Genomic DNA, 19,157 nt, shown 5'->3' with positions numbered 1-19,157 from the left:
AGTTGACAACATTTATCTCCCTAAACGCAGTGCATATCAAATATGCTTAGGAAGTGAGCAATATTGAATACAATTGTGGTGTAATGAAACCTTTAGAAAAGTGTGTTTAATATATTTTCCTATCTCATTAGCAAACCACTTCGTAGTTTGTAGCAGGTAATTAAACATTTTGTTCGGAAACAGCATCTAGAATACAAGACTTACATTTTAAGAGGCTACATCACGTCATTCGCATGAAATATAGGAGGTCCTAATCGGACAAAATACTATTCGTCTTTATTTCAAGATTTGTAATTTTGCACCTCTTAAAATTAAAATTAAAGGTTGTTGACTTTTACATTATATGACATATCTCGACATTCGACATTAAGAAGCAGAATCACGGTGCCGATTACACTGATAATTATCCTCCTTTGATCTATGTCCAAGAACAAGAATAGAAATAATTCGCTATGTCAGTTCTTTGGACAGAGGATAGCCAAAGACAAGCACAACACAGCAATCGCTAAGCTCTATGTAGAAACGATAAACAGGGGGAGAGAGATGACAGGAAAATGGAATTTTGCAGTGTCACCCTGCAACATCGTGTATCTAGCTCTCTTGCCTACTACAACATGGCGAGGCCACTTTCGATACTGTCAGATGTTGGCACTTGGCAAACACTCAACAGCCTTCCACCTTGTCACTTGAAGTTTGCTGTGAAGGGTGTAATGGCATTGGTGATGTAGCATAAAGATACATGGATATTACTTAAGATATATGTATCGTGTCCTATCGTCTTTAACTTTTTTAAACCTTTGTACTGCAGTGGTAAATATTCTCTTATTCACCATCTCTGTTTTTTGCCCACTGATTTTTTTGTTCCGTATAATTCTGAGGGAGGAACGTAATTTTTGTATAATATTTAGACGGTCATCGGTTTGAGAGGGTTAAGTCGCGGTCTGGTACTTTGTGACTTCAGAATTTATGGAGACACATTTTCGACTATTAGGTTTTGAAACTAGATAGTATTTTTAAAAAGGCCTGTACTAGAGAATTTAACACAGAATATAAAGAAATCTCCGTTCTTCTGTAGAATACTCCGGAACAGCTAGATTTTGTTTACATCCTTATTGACTATTTCTAGCGCTCTCTGCGTGTGTTTGTATAACTTGACGAACTAAAACGTCTTTGCTAATAGCGATACTGACCGTTGTCGGTGACATTATTGAAATACAAACTGATAAAGTAAAGGACATGATGTCTTTATGTAATATTTGAAACAATTTTCTATAGAAACAGATGGAGGAAACTATGTGAAGTTAGATATTCCTGTTTCATTAACGAGATCTGTAAGGTACAGTATTTATCATCGGGCCAGTCTGTCTGTCAGTTAACCGATCAACATGTACATGTTCTTAATTTACGTGTCTGCATAAGCGGCTAGAAACGGTGTTATTTTTTTGAAATTTCGGTACGTAGATGACTGTCTTCTGGGATGTTGCGCCCCGTAGTCTGGTAAAAGTTTACCAACGTCTAATAGGTGTTGGCTGCCTCCATCATCATTTTATTATATAGGAATCAAGCGTCTCTGAAACGTCGATAAACTTACACCAGACTAAACATATCAATATTCCACCAGGCAGCTATCTTTATTGTTACTGATTTGAGTATTTCTGCAGAATACCTCGGAATATAGGCCGCGCCTCTAAATTTATATGCGTTTAAAATGAACAGTCTACATTTTCGAAATATGTTAAAAGCAGATTAATTGATCATTAGGGACAGAGCTTAACAAATATAATATTTGAAGCTTTTGTGGAACTGAAAGCAATGAGGTCTTCTCGGACTATCAGTTGAATCAGAATGGAGTTATGACCCAACGTTTCGGAGACTGCCTGTGCTTCCATCATCAGGGTTGTTGTTTGTATCAATCCTGATGTTGAGTAATGCTGGAGGCACATAATTTTGAATCTAATAGAAAGTTTGAAGTGAGGAACTGCTGTTCCAAGTCTGACTTGGTTGTCTTACAAGCACGTGGACGGTTATTAGTACAGGCTTATCACACGCTCGTTTAAAAGGTGTGTCCAGCTCTAGATGCTTAGTTACAAAATGGTTGCTTAGCGTAGTGCCAACTGTCGCAAGAAAAGTTTCTCAATGTATGTGAACGTTTTGCTCTTGAATATAATGAATGAATATTGTTTAATGACCTCTGAGATACCGCTTCAGAACAAAGTACCCGGGTCTGGACATACTGTATGTTTACATAAACAAGTAAACCAGCATATCAGTAATAGCTGAACATAAACCCTTTTTTTTCGCTGCCTTTCCCATGGGTGCTAATTAATTTATATTTTCGGCCCTCCCCTTAGCGTGACAGTGGAAGAACTCCATGAATTGAACGGCACCATATTGATCCATGACTGTGTATGCCACTTTTTCTTTCTTTCAGGATACGTATTTCATATACCTTGTTAAATCAGACACAATACTGTATACATACAATTAAAAACTATATGCCAACTGCATAGTAATTACTACTTATAACAAGTTAATATTATTCATATTCATTCTCTAAATAGAATGTTATATAAAGAACGCAATAAACAACATAGTTTTTTGGCCACAACTAGCTGTGCCGACTTGTCTGTAATGTTTACTGCATTAATATTTTGTAGTATCCAACAAGTCTCTTGTAGTTTTGCCGTAATTTGCAACATATAGTTGTGACGATTACTCAAATATGTCTTAAAATTTCGCATAGTGTCTTAACCATAAAATTCTAGATAGTTTTTGCATGAATTACGCACTGACCTGAATATTTCTCTAAATACGTTATTTCTTGTTTTATGGTTTTTATCTTGTATGTCTATACTTCATAAGAGCCTTGCCCTAGGTCTGTAATTGTAAGTATTATTTCAACATTTTAAGCTTTCTGAGATAAAAGAACGACTGTGTTCCAGTAGTAAAGGCACATCATAAATTAATTACTGAATTTTAAAATTAATTCCGTTATAAACATTAATTCTGTACGGTAACCTTACTCCTGAACACGCAAACGTACGAGTACCATTAAAGATATAAGACAAAGAACATCGGTTACATATTTAATATCATCTGGAAATATTCTCATTCTGTGTAGTTCTTTCATTACCTATTATTTAAATTTCAGCAGGGCTGAATAATACACTCTTACTGATGTACTTCGGGTTGAGTTTCTTTCTCATTGAATTGTAACATCTCGCTCGTTTGTGGGGTTATCACTTCTGTATTTGTCTGATATCAGTACACAACTGGTCTGTGACCACATTTCCATATGTAGGTTTAAATTACGATGCTTCTTTCTTGAACTTTCAGCAGAGTGGTTAGAAATCTTGATAGGATCGAACGTCAACTTGGTCGGAATCGATAACACCCAAAACCCATTTGATTTGAGAGAAGGATGCCAGTCAAAGTAAAAATTACCTTTACAGTAGTAATGCAGTCAATCGATATTAAATATAGTACCCAGATAATTTTACTAAATTTGTGGAAGTGAGTGGCCCTTGTATCGGAATGGACGTCTGTCTAATTTCTGATCGCTCTGCACGCACGTCTTTTGTTCGAACTATCACATTCTTACCGCAAACTCCTGTGACAGATAACAATATTCAGCGCTGCTTTTGCATAGAATTATTAATGGAAGTGTCAGATACAAATTTATAAATATTTGAGTAATACATAATTAAAAACGCAAAATTATACGAATTTGTGTATAACATCAATACAATTAAAAACCGCTAATTACACTGCAAATATCGAATAGTATGAATTTAACATTAGATCCACATGAAGGAAATGCAATTAACATATGTTTGTAACACATTCAGTTAATATTCCTTCAAATATAGGACGTTTAATTTCTTTATCGATTTTTCAAGCTGTTTGAGAACGTAAAGTGAATAAAAATATAAAAAACTGTAATTTTATTTGTCGTTCTATATGGGCGTGATAGGTCATCTTTGACCCTAAGGAAGGAACATAATGTGGACTTAGGGTTTGAGAACAGGGTGCTGATATAATTTGGGGCCTAAGTGAGAGAAAGTTACGATACGCTGAGGAAAACTGCGTAATGAGGGCCTTCATAATTTTTACCCTTCATTAAATATTATTAGGATAATTAGATCAGGTCTGTGAGACAGGTAGGCATGCAGCCCGTATGAAAGGGATGAGAAATGCCTCCCGGAAGGGAGTCGCGAACCGGGAAGGAGATAGGCCATTTGAGAGACATAAGTGTAGATGGAACTATATGCGGATTGATATAGTTCAGGATAGGGCACTGCAGTGAAGGGTTCTTGTAAACACGATAATGAGCCTTCGAGTTCTATAAAGGCGGGAAATTTTTTGACCAGCTAAGGGTCTGTTAGCTTCTCATGAACTCCTAGTTAGGTCATAAATTTTGGCCTCGTAGTAAAATAAAACACTTCAGTTTCTGTACTTAGTTGTAGCTTTAAAACGTCAGTAGGAATTGATGTATTTCATTGTAAAATTTGGTAATTTGACGTTCTCCTATAAAATTCTGTTTACAGTTGTTAATTAAAATATATTTAAACAAATAATAATGGAAATATGGGAAAATGTAGTAGAGAGAAAAATATTTTCTCGGAAGTAAGCTGACGACTTCCTGGAACAGTGATGTGAGATGCCAAATAGCTGAGCCAGTGAGTTTCGAGGAATGTGGAGTGAGCAATAGATGTGGCATTGTGTGTTCTGTTTGCGAGCAGTGTCCCTTAATTGTGTGTCGTGGCCCTCGGGCCAGAGTGGTGTGTGGTCATGTACAGAGTGTACAATATGTAAATGTTGGACGTTAAGTAGACCAGTCGCTTCTCGTGCAGGCTACCAGCTCAGTGGGCATTTGCTGGTTTCTACTGTACACCTACATTACCGCTTCTGTGTTCGTCTTTCTTGTATTCTGAACTTTTTTCTCTTTGTATACGTTCGACTTACAAGTAGAGAGTTCAGAAGGAAATGAATATTTTCTCAGTGCAATCGAAATGCAGTTTACTTCCAAGCTTTGTGTAGTGGCTTAAATCTACATTTTGTAAATGCAATACACTAACGACTTTATTCAGAATAATTTTTAACCTAAAAGATTGCCACAAATTTCGATACGAATTCTTTCACTATTGGAACATTATCTTTTTACTTCATGAGGTTTCAGGTGGATTCATTTTTAACCATAATTGATAATGAAGCATTGCGTTATCACAAAATTTGATGACCACTTGGGTATACGTTTGTAGAAGACTCTAGTGGTATGTTACCTACTTGTTCAAGTTATTGCAACAATCATTGTTTCTAAAAACCATCTTTTGGAGCGTTTTTGTGTAAAGTAGACTTTGGATGAGACACAAGGTCATGTGATTATTTTATTAATTTTTCTTTATTTTCTTTATAAACATCGAGTACTCTGAGCGTGCGAAAATGACTGTATCGTTTGATGTTATCAGTTCACATCGTCGGTTAATCCAGTCGGTGGCTGTTTTGAACCATGAGATCTCTGATAAGCTGTCATATAATGTACAACATTAAACGTAAAATTTTGTTCTATTGATATTCATGAAAGTTCGATGACATTATAACATCAGCTGTAAAAAACACGAAAGATGCAGAATGTAATAAAACTTGCGTCTTTCGTATTCCCCACGATATTTTCTAAGAACCACATATTTGCATTTTGTGTGAACTGAAATATTTTGTCCAACCTTACCCCGGCTTTTATGTTCGGTTATCCTAACGAGTGATTAAACTTATTTCCCTCTTTGTTATCAGCAAAAATTAAAGTTTATCTATGTGATGTATATAACTTACATCATATGTCTACATATAAAAGTGTTCATCGCTTCTAACTCTGAAATCTGACAAAGTGTAATTTACTTTAATGTGTAAAATAATTTTGTTGAGGTATCAAAATCAAAATAGATGTTTAATTTACATAACCTCCCATTGAATGTTATTTAGAAATATTTATAATATGAAATAATCTAATTTATTCTTATTCTCTGTTCGTCAAATAACTTTTACCACCCACTAACCGCCCACTGCCTGATTCATATAAGCGTTTTTGAATTCGCCCAAAAAGATATCCTTAAAGATGGCAACTTCAATGTTTGCCGTCAAGAAACCTTCACCGTTCCACGTGAATCATTCCCAAAAGCCAAAGTTTTACAATTTTATTCATATGAGCTACCTTTGTTTTTTAACCTTCTGCATACAAGCGTAGATTCTAAAAGTGGCAAGGGTGAAAGAAGATTACTTTTCGTTCCTAAAAATGATAACAGAAAGAATTAGAAGTGGTCATTCACGTTAAAACACGCGTTTATGGTATAATTCATTACTTGAGACTGAAATTGACTATTCATCCATAAAAATCGAACAAGTTTAGGTTTGTTTGTAATGTACTAACTTTCTTAATCTCTTAAATTATCGTTAGATACCGTATCATGAATTAGCAACTGTGTATGTTTTTAGTATGAAGATTATGTGTTGACAAGGGTTTAAAAAATTAGTACGCTACTGAAAACGTGGGATTATTTCATGATTAAACATAGAGACTTTGCTTTGAAGTATTTAATTTTCAATCGGAATACAGCTGTGATCAAATAATAAAGGTGTCTCGTTTCTTTCTGCTGTAACAATAAATAATATACTATCGGCTTTGTTATGTGGGCAGCTAGTGGGATTACGGAATATAACGTGGCTTCCTGAATCCAGTTTACAAAATGTCTCACATATGAGAGTAAATCTGGTGAATTTTGTATCATCTGTCAGTCAGGGTAGACTCCATCACGCGGTAAGTAATAACAATGGCTTAATGAAAGACAAACACAGAATGGTGTTATTATCATTACTTGTTCTTCTTTTTTATTGTCTGCTCTGCACAGCGAATTCTTTTCTTTATAGATGTGCCCTCTTCATATTTATCATTTGTCATCATGTTCCTCAAATAAGAAGATTCAAGATTAGTCAAAGCACAAAACATGTATGCATCGTGATTAAAGAAAGCTGTTTGTTGCCAGAATGTTTAACACACCACCATTAGACTTACACAGCCGCTCCACTATCAGCGACTGATGGAGTCGGTGTTATGCGGTGTGATTGCCGTTTAGCTTGATGATGGCGAAGGGGCAGTTGCAACAACCTGATGCCACCCTGGATACCTCCGGCTTAGCGGGACAGTTTCAACGGCGATCTCAGCACCGCACTGCCGGCTCCAACGTGACGTCATCTCCTTCGCATTACGTCACCAGTTTCCAGCCATTTCAATAATAATGCCAGTACGCATTATTCAGACATGGTACCTTTTTTGAAATATTTATTAGATATTATTTCCCGCTTTATACAAAAATAATTTTGACCTCGATACTCAGCTCCCAAACATTCATGGAACAGCCAAAATAACCGTGTATCGAATTTTGCATATTTAACCTACATCCGTCTATTTGCTTATATTTATATGTTGTGTCGCATTAATAATTTTTTAGCATTATGAATCTTGTCTAGTTTTGCATTAATTCGTTACTGTCTACAGGAGATATTATGCAAACAAGAAATGAAATCGAAATTTTAAAATGACACACTGTTATTATATGTATTTGGCGAGGCACATTGACCCACCGCATGAGGGCTCTGGTTCTTATCCGGTATTTAAAATCTCTACGATACCAGTAAATTAAACCGATTAATATTCACACATACGAAAATTAAGGAAATCTTACTCACACACAATTCACGAAATGGTTATCTGTTTGGTAGGCCATTAAACACACACACACACATATATATATATATATATATATATATATATATATAAATAGAGTAAACTATGCTCATTTTGGGTCTTCTATCAGGGTTCTCCATTGTAAACGGACTTCTTCAAAAGTGATTAACGCTGTATTGTTTTGTATTCTCGACATTAAGTACACACATATGCAGAGCGTCCCACGTAATTTGGGACCCAGGTACTAGCTATGTCCGCTACTGCTTCGGTGACATGCTGTCATTGTGGATTCCAGTTAAATGGGACATCCCTATTTGAGTTAAGTTCATACTTCAGCATTCACATACTGATTTTCATGCTCACAAGTTTAGACACTTTTAGGGCATGTGACTTTTTTATATAACTGGCCTCTACACACACGTTGTGATGAGTCAGAATGCCATATCTTCTCTGTCAGTATTAATTTGCAGTAAATTTGATTAGGATAACAATGTAGTTTTGGTAATAGTATTCAGATCCTTTTTTCTTACGAAGATTGTAGCTTCAGTGATTAATCAATTTGTCTGCAACAAATATGAATTCAATCGACGTGTTTTCCCCGCATTGGTTGTCTAAATTAATCTTGCGTTTTTTTCACATTTTGAGGCGAAATAAGTCTGAACTACGTATAAGTTTGCGATAAAAAGTACGTACATGTAAAAACATTGCAGAGATGTAACTGGGGCTTGCTCCGATAAAATTGTAAGTGGATTTTAGCCAAGTCCATTTATTAAAGAGACCAGACACAGTTCAGATTTCAATCCACTTCCAAGTGCATTGTGTTCGTGCCAAATGGCGAATGCCGTTGAAACAGCACAGCGCCACATAAGTTATAGTGTGCAGTATGCACAGACGCGAAAATCTACAATCTATTGAAACACTGAAAAAGACTGCATGTTGCATAGTCCAGCTGCATTTTAATATGCCTGGGAAGTTTCCGACACTCTTTGCGTTCGTCAGTACTATGAGTTAATTTCATAATTACATAATCTTTAACTTAACTTATTCAAAAATACCAATATGGCCTTTCGAATTTTTATCATAAGAAAATAATGCGTTCAGAATTTATATTTTCATTTGTGGGAGGTAAAATATTATGTTATACTTCAGGTGTTTATAAACAAGGCATGAAATTGAACCGGTAGTTGCAGTAAAGCGTCAGATGAAAATTGGTTTTATTATACTTTTTTTTTTACTTTTTCAGAAAGTCCCTAAAATTGTGAACATAGGCAACACAAAACCTGTTAATGCTTGCATCTTGAACTGCAACACTGTTTACGTTGGCGTCACCATGACAATCTCAAATCTTAAAATGAAATATCTGATATTATTATAATATATTCATTAATCTTGGTGAACGGATGAATTACAGTTGTGGTGAATATTCGTGTAAGTCATAACAGGCTGTGCCGTAATTCAGATGGCTAATCGACGGCTTTTCATCGCTAAAGTCCGGATTAGAGCCCAAGGCAGACAGTCCATTTGGGATTTATGTTGGACAAATGGGCAGGTTTGAGTCTTTCAGTTTCTCCTGTCAGTATCATTCTACCGCTGCTGTACATTTGCTCCTATATATTATTTGGGATTGAATAATGTGTCTATTAGGGGCCGTAGTTTCGTAGAGACATAGTCTCCTCCCCCTCGTATTAATAAAAATAAGTCATATTAGAGAGAGAAAATAAAACTTCACATGAAATGCATAATTATAATCTTAAATAATGAATGTGTGTGATGTGTGTTATACAAAGCTTTTTAGCTGCAAAACATTAAAAGCATCTTAAAATGTCTGCCTTAAATAATACTAAAATACTAAGGCCAATCGTCGGACTGCGAAAATTGTGTATATGATATGAAGGTCAAGGATACATGCTCATTAAATTATTAGAATTTTCAGGCTGAGAGGTGAATTAATTTCTTATTCACAATTCCCTTTAAGTTAGATACAGTTACGATTCATTAAAACGAATAACAGAATTTTGCTCAGCTGTTGTTTTGAAATATTGATGTGCGATTAAATCAAAATTACACGCTGTAACTCGTAAATAAATATAAGAAGGGAAATGCAGTGCCTTCAACGTCTGGTTTATTAACAGTTGCTATGGCAGCATGAAATTCCTTCCGTATCTACAGATAACTATCAGCGAGGTCTGTGCAATTATATTCCAATTTACTTTGTTGAATAATGTATAATGGCCAAGCATTGCGTGTGATCGTCATTAGGAAGTTTCTGCTTCGCTTGTTACAGGACACACATTTCATCACGACGAACAATGTCGGTTGCATTATACTCTGAGAAGAGTAGCGTATTCCTTCCGAAACAGTTGTTTTAAAACTAAGGGATATATTGTTTAACATATAAAACAGAGTTGTGATTTGTGGAAATTTTGGTTACCTCTAAGTTTTAAAATCGCGGAATGGAATTTTTGGTTACTTCTAAACTTTAAAATCGCGGAAAACATGACCAACTATTATGTTAAATTTTGTAATAAAATTTATAATAATGATAATTATGTTACATTTCGTTTTGTTTTTATTTAATATACCATTAAACCACTTTATCATATTTTGAAGACATATGAAAAGGTTCTCTGTCTTAAATTGTAATGTTATACGGCCTTTCATCTATCGGAACATTGTTATTATGCTCGTCGTCGTTAATATGAAAGATAGATGCGTAATATTTACTAATTTAAATATATGAAGTACGTATTGAACGTTTGTACACTAAGGAAATCAAAAAATACATGCACGTTTTTAAGTTTGGTTGCGAAAGCAAAATTTGACCAACGTTTAAGAGTTATTTAATTGAAAATTCTGTGCTGCGAAACTGGTGACAGTGCACGAAATGGCGTCAGACCGAACAGCTGTCGGCGCCTTGCTGGGATTCCCAGTGCTGACAAATACTGAAATGTTGAGGGGTGGGGAAAAGTGCTGAATGCGAAATTGCCTGCTGCTTCCGCTGTTGATCTTTCTGTGACTCACAACAGTCCCTAATTTTGCATTTTTACGTCACTAATATTACTGTAATATCTTCTTTTTATTACTAATATTTTGTTCCCAAACAATGAGACTTTAAGGGATATGGAATGTGTTTTATGTGTACTAATAATATCTTTGTATATTGATATAAAAGCATGAAGCTCTATTGTTGTGGAAGAACTATCTGCAAAAGCACGATCATTGGAAAACTTCTACTTCTGTTTTCTTTTCCTCTTCTTCTTTTTCTTCTTCTTCTTCTCTGTCTCTATCTGGAGAATGGTTGTTTTTTCCATGTCTGAGTCTTCAACTTGCTGTTATTCCTGTCTGCGTCACTGTAAATATTTCCGTGAATATGTTGTTCCTTCTTCCATCCATCTGAAGCATGGTTTTCCTAAGTATAACCATCAGGATCCCCCCTTCACACTTCTGTCCCTTTTTGTCACATCGTATGGAAATATGCCCACATGAATAATGCCCTTCAAATATTTGTTTCCAAACTTAGGTCTGGGTATTGCCTCAGCTTTACTACAGTCGACATACTTTCAGTTACCCCATGTTAACGTAATATTTTCGCAAATAATTCTCTATTATGCTTAGACCTCAGGTGCACACTGGTTATTCAGCACTTAGCAATTCTTACTCTGTAGTTTGTTATGATAGTTGCTGAACTTGCCGTAGTATTTTATATTAAATAACAGCACCTTCTTAGGTTTAATTAATTCAGGGAGGGTTTAAATATAATTCAGGTACATTACAAATTTGATTTTGTCCATCGTTGCGATTACTACTTGTATTGCTTTGGCATTACGAAGTCTCATGGCACAAACATTACGCTTTGCTATTGTCCAGTTATAGCTCGGTCTCGGCTTTGATATTCAACAAACTTGATTACATGCTTTATTGCTTTCGAGAATTATTCTCGCTTCTTTGACTTATTTCTTGTTTCTTAATAGTCTTGTCCAATTTTCACTTCTTACCGCAAGACGTATTTTGCTCGATTTACCTCTTCCTCACATCACGATTTATCGTTTCTTCTATATTTTTTATCGACATATCATTTTATTCAATATTTTTATAAGTCCATATTATAATAATTTTAAATATTTTAATAATAAACACATTTAAAACTTTTAATTGCAATTGAATTTCCGTCGGACGTTGCCTAAATTAACATGTTACACGTAAAACATAAAGCGATGGTATTTTGTGTCAGGTCATGCAGAGGCGTCAGTTGATATTTGAAGCGGTTCAGACGCTGACCTATCCCTTCAGTTCAGCTCAGCTCAATCCCCTTTGTGCCGGTTGCAGGTGATAGCCGTCATCTCCATCCTGTTTATTGTACTGTCGACGATCGCATTGACGCTCAACACCATCCCCAGCCTTCAGGTGAATGACGAAAAGGGCAACTTTCAGGACAATCCTCAACTAGCGATGGTCGAGGCGGTGTGCATCACTTGGTTTACGCTTGAATACGTCCTCCGCTTCAGTGCTTCCCCAAACAAGTGGAAGTTCTTTAAAGGTGGCCTCAACGTCATTGACCTCTTGGCCATCATGCCTTACTTCGTGTCCTTGTTCCTTCTCGAGACCAACAAGAACGCGACGGATCAGTTTCAAGACGTGCGTCGTGTGGTCCAAATCTTCCGGATCATGCGAATTCTTCGAATCCTGAAGCTGGCCCGGCACTCCACGGGTCTTCAAAGTCTTGGCTTCACGCTCAGAAACTCTTATAAGGAACTTGGTCTCCTCATGCTTTTCCTTGCCATGGGCGTGCTCATATTTTCGAGTCTCGCTTACTTCGCAGAGAAAGAGGAAAAGGATACTAAATTCATCAGTATACCTGAGACGTTTTGGTGGGCTGGTATCACCATGACTACAGTTGGCTATGGGGACATTTACCCGACAACCCCGCTGGGGAAAGTCATAGGAAGTGTCTGTTGCATTTGTGGGGTCCTGGTTATTGCGCTACCCATTCCCATCATCGTAAACAATTTTGCGGAGTTTTACAAGAACCAGATGAGAAGAGAAAAGGCACTGAAGAGACGGGAGGCCTTGGAACGTGCCAAGCGGGAGGGAAGCATCGTGTCCTTCCACCACATCAACTTGAGGGACGCCTTCGCCAAGAGCATGGACCTGATCGACGTCATTGTGGACACAGGTGAGTGCTTTGGAATCACACGTCTCGGCCTTGGTGGTGTTCCACACGCGTCTCACTTCATCTCTACCTCTTCTTGCTTCTTGAATGTTAAAATATCCAGCCGATCTTGCAGAAAAGTCTACATGTGTGTGAGTATCCCTTGGCATTTTAACTGCATGCATGGTTTATATTCAAAAAATTTTATGCACCATTCTTATATGAGTTAAGAAAATATATAAACCCATGTAACGTCGCATTTTGTATCGATGGACACGTTCTTGAAACACTGATTGGATTTAGTGACGTATTTGAGACTGATTATCGAATGTTTTAATTATAAAAACTTGAGTGCGCCTTGTAAGCTCTCAGATTTTCAAATATATTCCATACGTTGTTCCAATAATAGAAATCAAATTTAGTAAGCTATCAGTGTTAACATTTTAATTTCAAACTAATATATACTAACAATTACTTGTTAATTTGTTTATTGTCATATATTGAAAAATTTCAGTTGTATATTATCTTCTCAACAAGAGATGTTATGGAAAAAGCACCCCATTTAACTGCACTTAACTTGCATGGTCCTTTGCTTAGAGGGTCTGATATTACATTTTCTTCAAATCAAACTGTATCAACATTTTCTAGAACTAATTTATCATCTGTGCCACTTTCAACTGTCCCTTGATTACATTTCAGTCTACCTCCCTGCTGCTTCGCACATACTAATACTGCATCCTGACTTAGTAAGGAAATTCTAAAAAAAACGGTGACTGATTACAAAAATAATTAATCTACAACTTCTGTTATGAACGTCGTTAAAATGTTATAGTTTATAAAACATCCCTAACCGTGTTATTTCTAAATATCCAAGTGTCACTAAAAAGTATGCACGTGTGTGACTTTCGTATTAATGTGTTTTCTACGCACGCTAAATATATCTAAAGTCTAAAACAAACTGCTCGTGTATTGTATTGCTCTGCTGACACGAATTTTACTAACGTTCTTGTCGACTGTTTGAACCGCGACACTGCCCGTGATATTTTTGTGCTCATTATTTAATTCGGCGTCTTGTACCTATATATAGCCCATAATTTTCTTATTCGTTTTTAATAAAAGGTCTGTGTCGCCTCTGATATGCGCTGTGAAACACTTGAAGTGAATGTAACAATTATTCGGTGCTGCTCGTGATCACTTACGACATGCTTTAAAAGTAATATAATTATAAGAATTGTACTAGTTCTGTGACGCAACTAATACAATGTATTTCTTCTCCAAGGACGTAGTAGTAAATTAATTATTTCTATTGTAAGCTTACATTTCTTAATATTGAGAAAAATTGAATTGTGAAAACACAAACCTATTTGCTTATTAATAATTATAATGGTTTATTTCATAGTGGATAATTACGTAAATACGATAAAATACAAAATGGTTTTGTAGGTTAGGTTGCCTCGTCGTCAGCGGCTTCAGAGTTTATACAGTGAAGGAATAGACAGAAATATGTTTAAAATAAGAGTTTAAATGTTATTAGAAGATGCCAATTCGAAGAAAATATAAGCGTGTGTTAGTGTAACTCCAGAATACTTAGCCTACAGATTTTATAAACGCCTTAATAAAAAGATATATAACGCATGACACGTGACCGCAGTTTTATAAAGATGTCTCAGCCATTCACATTCCATGTAAAATTCTAATGATCACCTCTACAGACCTTAACGAGGCTGTCATAAATTGTGTACACTGTTTTAATTATCTGTAAAATATATTTTAATGTACTTATTATCCATCCTACGTGTATCTGTTCATCTGCAAGATTCAGCTCCAATATTGAGGCTCTGTTTAAACAAAGAACTTTGTTTAAAAATGTGTATTTTTTTAGTAAGCAATATTCTGAAATGAATTTTAGGTGAACTTGTGGTTTATCTTTTGGAAAGAACGGGAATCAGTAACTTTCCTAACTTTCAGATGTTTACTGCCTACAAATATAATTAAAAGCCTGCTCATCTTGAAGTGATTTCAGGTTATATTGCGTGAGAACAGGTGGTACAAATTAATATCTGTCGGATGCAGTACGAGTATCTCCTTGTTCCACACTCGTCTATTATCCCTGTCTTCCCAGATACTCTCTGGTAGTCCTCTGGATCCCATGGTTCTTTCCACATACTTCTCCAATTTCTTCTGTGGTGTGTACGATTTCTCTTCTCCGCAGATTACCAGTGCAACATTCTCTTCGATTATCATCCTGCTGCCTTCGTCTAATGTCCTCATATCACACTAATTGCCTTTTCTCTGTATTTTTTTAAGTTCATTTTGTAGTTCCCACATCTTTCTAATAATTGTTTTAAAACAAAACTTTTAAATTAATGATTACGAAATGTAATTATATATAGCTTATACATAACTTTCACTATTATACATTAACATTCTGCCGTATTGCACTCATTATTCTTAAAAGAAATTAAGCTTTTTCACATCTTCATGTGATTTTTCATCACTTTCTGCAGCTCATTCTGCTTTTGACTATGTGAAATAGCCTTAAATCTCTTCCTACGTCATCATCATCTTTGATAGTCTTCCTGTCTGCATATTCTTTTAGTTTGCATTGAAGGGCACATTTTGGGATTCTTATCTGTCCATCCTTTGTAAGTGGTTTAGCCATTTTCTTCTGTGGTCGTATACTCTTTCATTTAACGAATAAATTCTTCATACCTCTGTATATTTCTAATTTTAACAGCGACTGTGGAGAATTTAATAAAACTGAATTTGAGCCTAACCACTAAATTTCATTACAATAAAAATTACATTTATGTTTAATTTATAGATATTTGAAAAAGACATGTTCTCAGCTGCGTACATATTTCCATACGATGAGTCTTTTTGTGCTAAGAAAAAAATAACTTCTCCCCTTCTGTTGTCTTAAGAAATGTTTGTTTCAAATGTCCATAGTATAGAGAATCATGCATACCAAATCATACAGACGGTAGTATTACGAACCTCGCGATGTAGCCAAATTCCACACTTTCTCTTTATGATTTGTAATCCTTATAAACGTAACCTTTATTTTTGTTTATTTGTAAGCATGTTCTTAATGTTCTGATAAACATGTGTGAATTATACCAGTTTTATTAGAAGAGTGAGGCTGACTCCCCAAGAAATTAAGGTAACTCTTTTATTAAATGCCCGAGAGACAAAATTAATTCCAGATATGGGACAACTTTAACATCAATGCAGTATGTACTGACAAAGTAAAAAATATTTTGTACATAAATGTATTCAGATATGCTGTTATTAACTTAAATGCAACTTAATCTGTGCCTTAAAGATAGTTGGATAGAAAAGGGATCAAATTCTTTCCATTTTATGAAAGTTCGAACATATAACCCCAGGTCATATCTTTCCGAAATATTTTGGAGTGTTACCTCGCACTGACCATACCGTAACAAAGGCGGAATGAATGTTCTCCAGATTTTTCGACAGATGGAACACAAGTATCTGCTTACCAACACATTGTGTGTGTGTGTGTGTGTGTGTGATATTAAATTTCTTCCTCCCGAAATTTGCGTGCACACGTCCCAAACACGCTGATGGAGGCCAGCAGTCAGTTGACTGTGCAGTTGTAGAATTGTGTAATGTTTTCGCATAATCTTGAGGTTCGGAGACTTCCCTGCAATGGCTATTCATCGGGACAAAAGCAGCTATATTGTCGTTTCTGTCTAAGTATTAAGGTGTACTGTCTTTCCCAGGTGACAAGTCCGTTCTGATTGCCGATGCGAGGAGTGACGATCCCCCCAGACTCCCGTCAAATTCGTATCAAAGACTCTGACAGTGGATGCCACCCTCACGAAGGCTCGCTTCCACTTTTCGAAATATTTATAAGGGAAGGTCTTACTCAGTATTGTTTTCGTATTGTGAACTTTTCTAGTGGGCATGTGGTCTGCAACTGAACAGTGTCTGCCCACTTGTTAGAAGAAAAGCCCCAAGGTTCAGCCTGCTGTCAATCGAGTGAATTCTCTTTGTCTTAATTCTTCACCAGAGGCTGGAGAGATTTTACAAATTTAACTCAAATTACGCTGGTTAGAGCGCAGATTTGTAATATTAAATTCTTTTTATTGTTTTTAACATATACAAACGATTCCTTAAAATCAAACCATTCTTAGTAATTACAAAGAATGGGATGCCATTGTTTTCGAGGATTTTTTCGGTTTGTAGGGAAAGAAGTATTAACATCTCCATCAAACTAAGCGAATGCATTGCTTGTGTATCAGCCACTGGAAAGGAGACTCTGGAGAACTCTGACTGGAAATGCAGTTTTTTATTACATATCTACCGTAGAATCGATAAGGTTTTATTTAAACGTCGAATATTAGGTTCTTAATCGAACCAAAACGTTATCTTTTCGTTTCTTTTAATATTCTAAGAGACTAAATAGTATCTTCTCTATTAATTACACATTGTAGCACGTTAAATTTAACACAGTGGGTTATTTAGGTAGAAAGAACCAAACACAGACAAAACAACTTAATAATATGTATACAGTGCAACGTAACACAACGCAGCAAAACTCTGAAATACGTGTAGCAGCAGAATTAAACGCAATGTTCATTAGCACACCTGGGTTATTCTACAGAACTGCAGTGACACACGAAGAAATTTTATTTCTTTCAGTGACATTAAACATTTAGTGCAGTATACAATGCGTTCTTACCCGAGTTCTCCAGAGTGGCATGAACTTTGGTTGTTTCTTGTTCGTGTGCCCTCTGTTTTTAATGGAGATGTCCCCGAGACGGATGCAGACACAGCGAAATGCCGCAGTGAGAACAGTGGGCGGTGTGCATCCAACTCTCACCCCACATCAGGTTATTGTGTGTGTGTGTGTGTCTTATTGAGTGCCCCCCGCCAGGCCACAACGTGCCCCAGACTGATGGAAACAGCACGGAAGGCGAGAGCGCCAGCGGTACCACTGGACGGACGACGCAGGTTGGATGCTACCGCAACTTCGACCACTTGCCTAGCCGACATCGCCGAAGCAACTCTTCCCAACCTGCACCGAGTCTTCCTATAGCAACTGGGCCTGATGGAGGCTTGAGCAGTCCACCTCCACCGCCCCAGATGCAACAGCAGCAGCAACTTCTGCTCGACCTGCCCCTGGTGACGCAACTCGGCGACGAATCACCAGAGGCCCAGACCGACGAGCACCAGCCACTCACGCGCTCTCCAGAGGGCTACACCTCTCCGGTAAGCCGCCTTGGTAGTACGTCTCAGTTGCAAGAGGGTAAGGGATGTATTTCTGAGTTGTAACTCCGTGATGATGGCAGTATATTTGTACGAAACGTTGGTATCTATCTACAGGTTTGCACGACGTTACAACTTAGAAGACCAACATCGATGAAGTGGAGTATTCTCTAGGTGATACCAATTACACCCTGTATTGAATGGTTAAATCCGTTGAGATTCTTATCGTTGCTTGAGGATGAAATATCTGACAGGATGTTAATGCCAATTTAATATACTAGTAGGAACATAGAACCGATTTTTGGGTATAAACTCTGATCTACCGTTTGTTACAAATAAGATTCACGATCCATTCAATAACAATATTTAAAAATCTCACGTGTTTCAGAAAAAGATAAAAGACGAGAAATACTAACGATATATGATTTGAGATTCGATATTGACACTACAATTGATTCGCTGTGAACGACACTAAAATATTCCAAACGCTAAATATTATTTTCCTTAAACTGTTTTTGCAGTTTCGGGTTGTAATTTCCACCATGATTCGGCCAACTTTTTCAAAATGCGGCCGCAGACATTAGTCAACAAATCTTTGTTATATATCAATCGGAAAAACTTCGTATAATGAACAATCCAACTTCTCAGTGGAAGGCTCCTGTTTCATATTCTGATTTATTGCGAGTGTAGCGAGAAGTAATAGAAATTGTTCAGTCTGAGGAAAGGAATTATTAAGCACAATATTTTTATCGGTAAGGGTTGCAGGAACATTCATGTCTCTTCGTATTTGGTGTCCGTGAAATTTATTCAAATATTGCATGTAATTAAATTTAATGCACTTTCATGGTTAAGTTGCTAATTCTCAGCTTATTCTATTAATTACACTCGCAATCATCTGATCACATCACACTAATACCATTTTATGTTAGCTTGTCTCTTATTGGTGTTCACGAAGTCTATCAGAAATGCAAGGCCACGGAGTGTCTGAAAGCAAGTATTTCTTAACTGCGGTACAATTAATGTTAACTTTGCTTA

The 19,157-nt window shown here is 36.4% G+C and overlaps 1 protein-coding gene across 4 annotated transcripts in view; it reads left to right on the top strand.

Moving 5' to 3' along the window:
• Shab (potassium voltage-gated channel shaker cognate b) overlaps positions 1-19,157 on the top strand; it is a 138,220-nt gene that overhangs the window by 85,715 nt on the left and 33,348 nt on the right. For all 4 annotated transcript variants that reach the window (XM_087350349.1, XM_087350348.1, XM_087350345.1 and 1 more), the window contains exons 3-4: positions 12,065-12,911; positions 17,791-18,125. In XM_087350349.1, coding sequence (XP_087206475.1) covers positions 12,065-12,911; positions 17,791-18,125 — 1,182 coding nt within the window. The remainder of the gene's footprint in view (positions 1-12,064; positions 12,912-17,790; positions 18,126-19,157) is intronic.

Source organism: Zootermopsis nevadensis, unplaced genomic scaffold, assembly GCF_977971745.1.
Source record: "Zootermopsis nevadensis isolate Lab colony 2312 unplaced genomic scaffold, Znev_1.0 Znev_ptg000017l, whole genome shotgun sequence".
Lineage (NCBI taxonomy): Eukaryota > Metazoa > Arthropoda > Insecta > Blattodea > Termopsidae > Zootermopsis > Zootermopsis nevadensis.
Note: the sequence above shows the minus strand (reverse complement) of the source record. Positions and strands in the feature narration are given on the sequence as shown.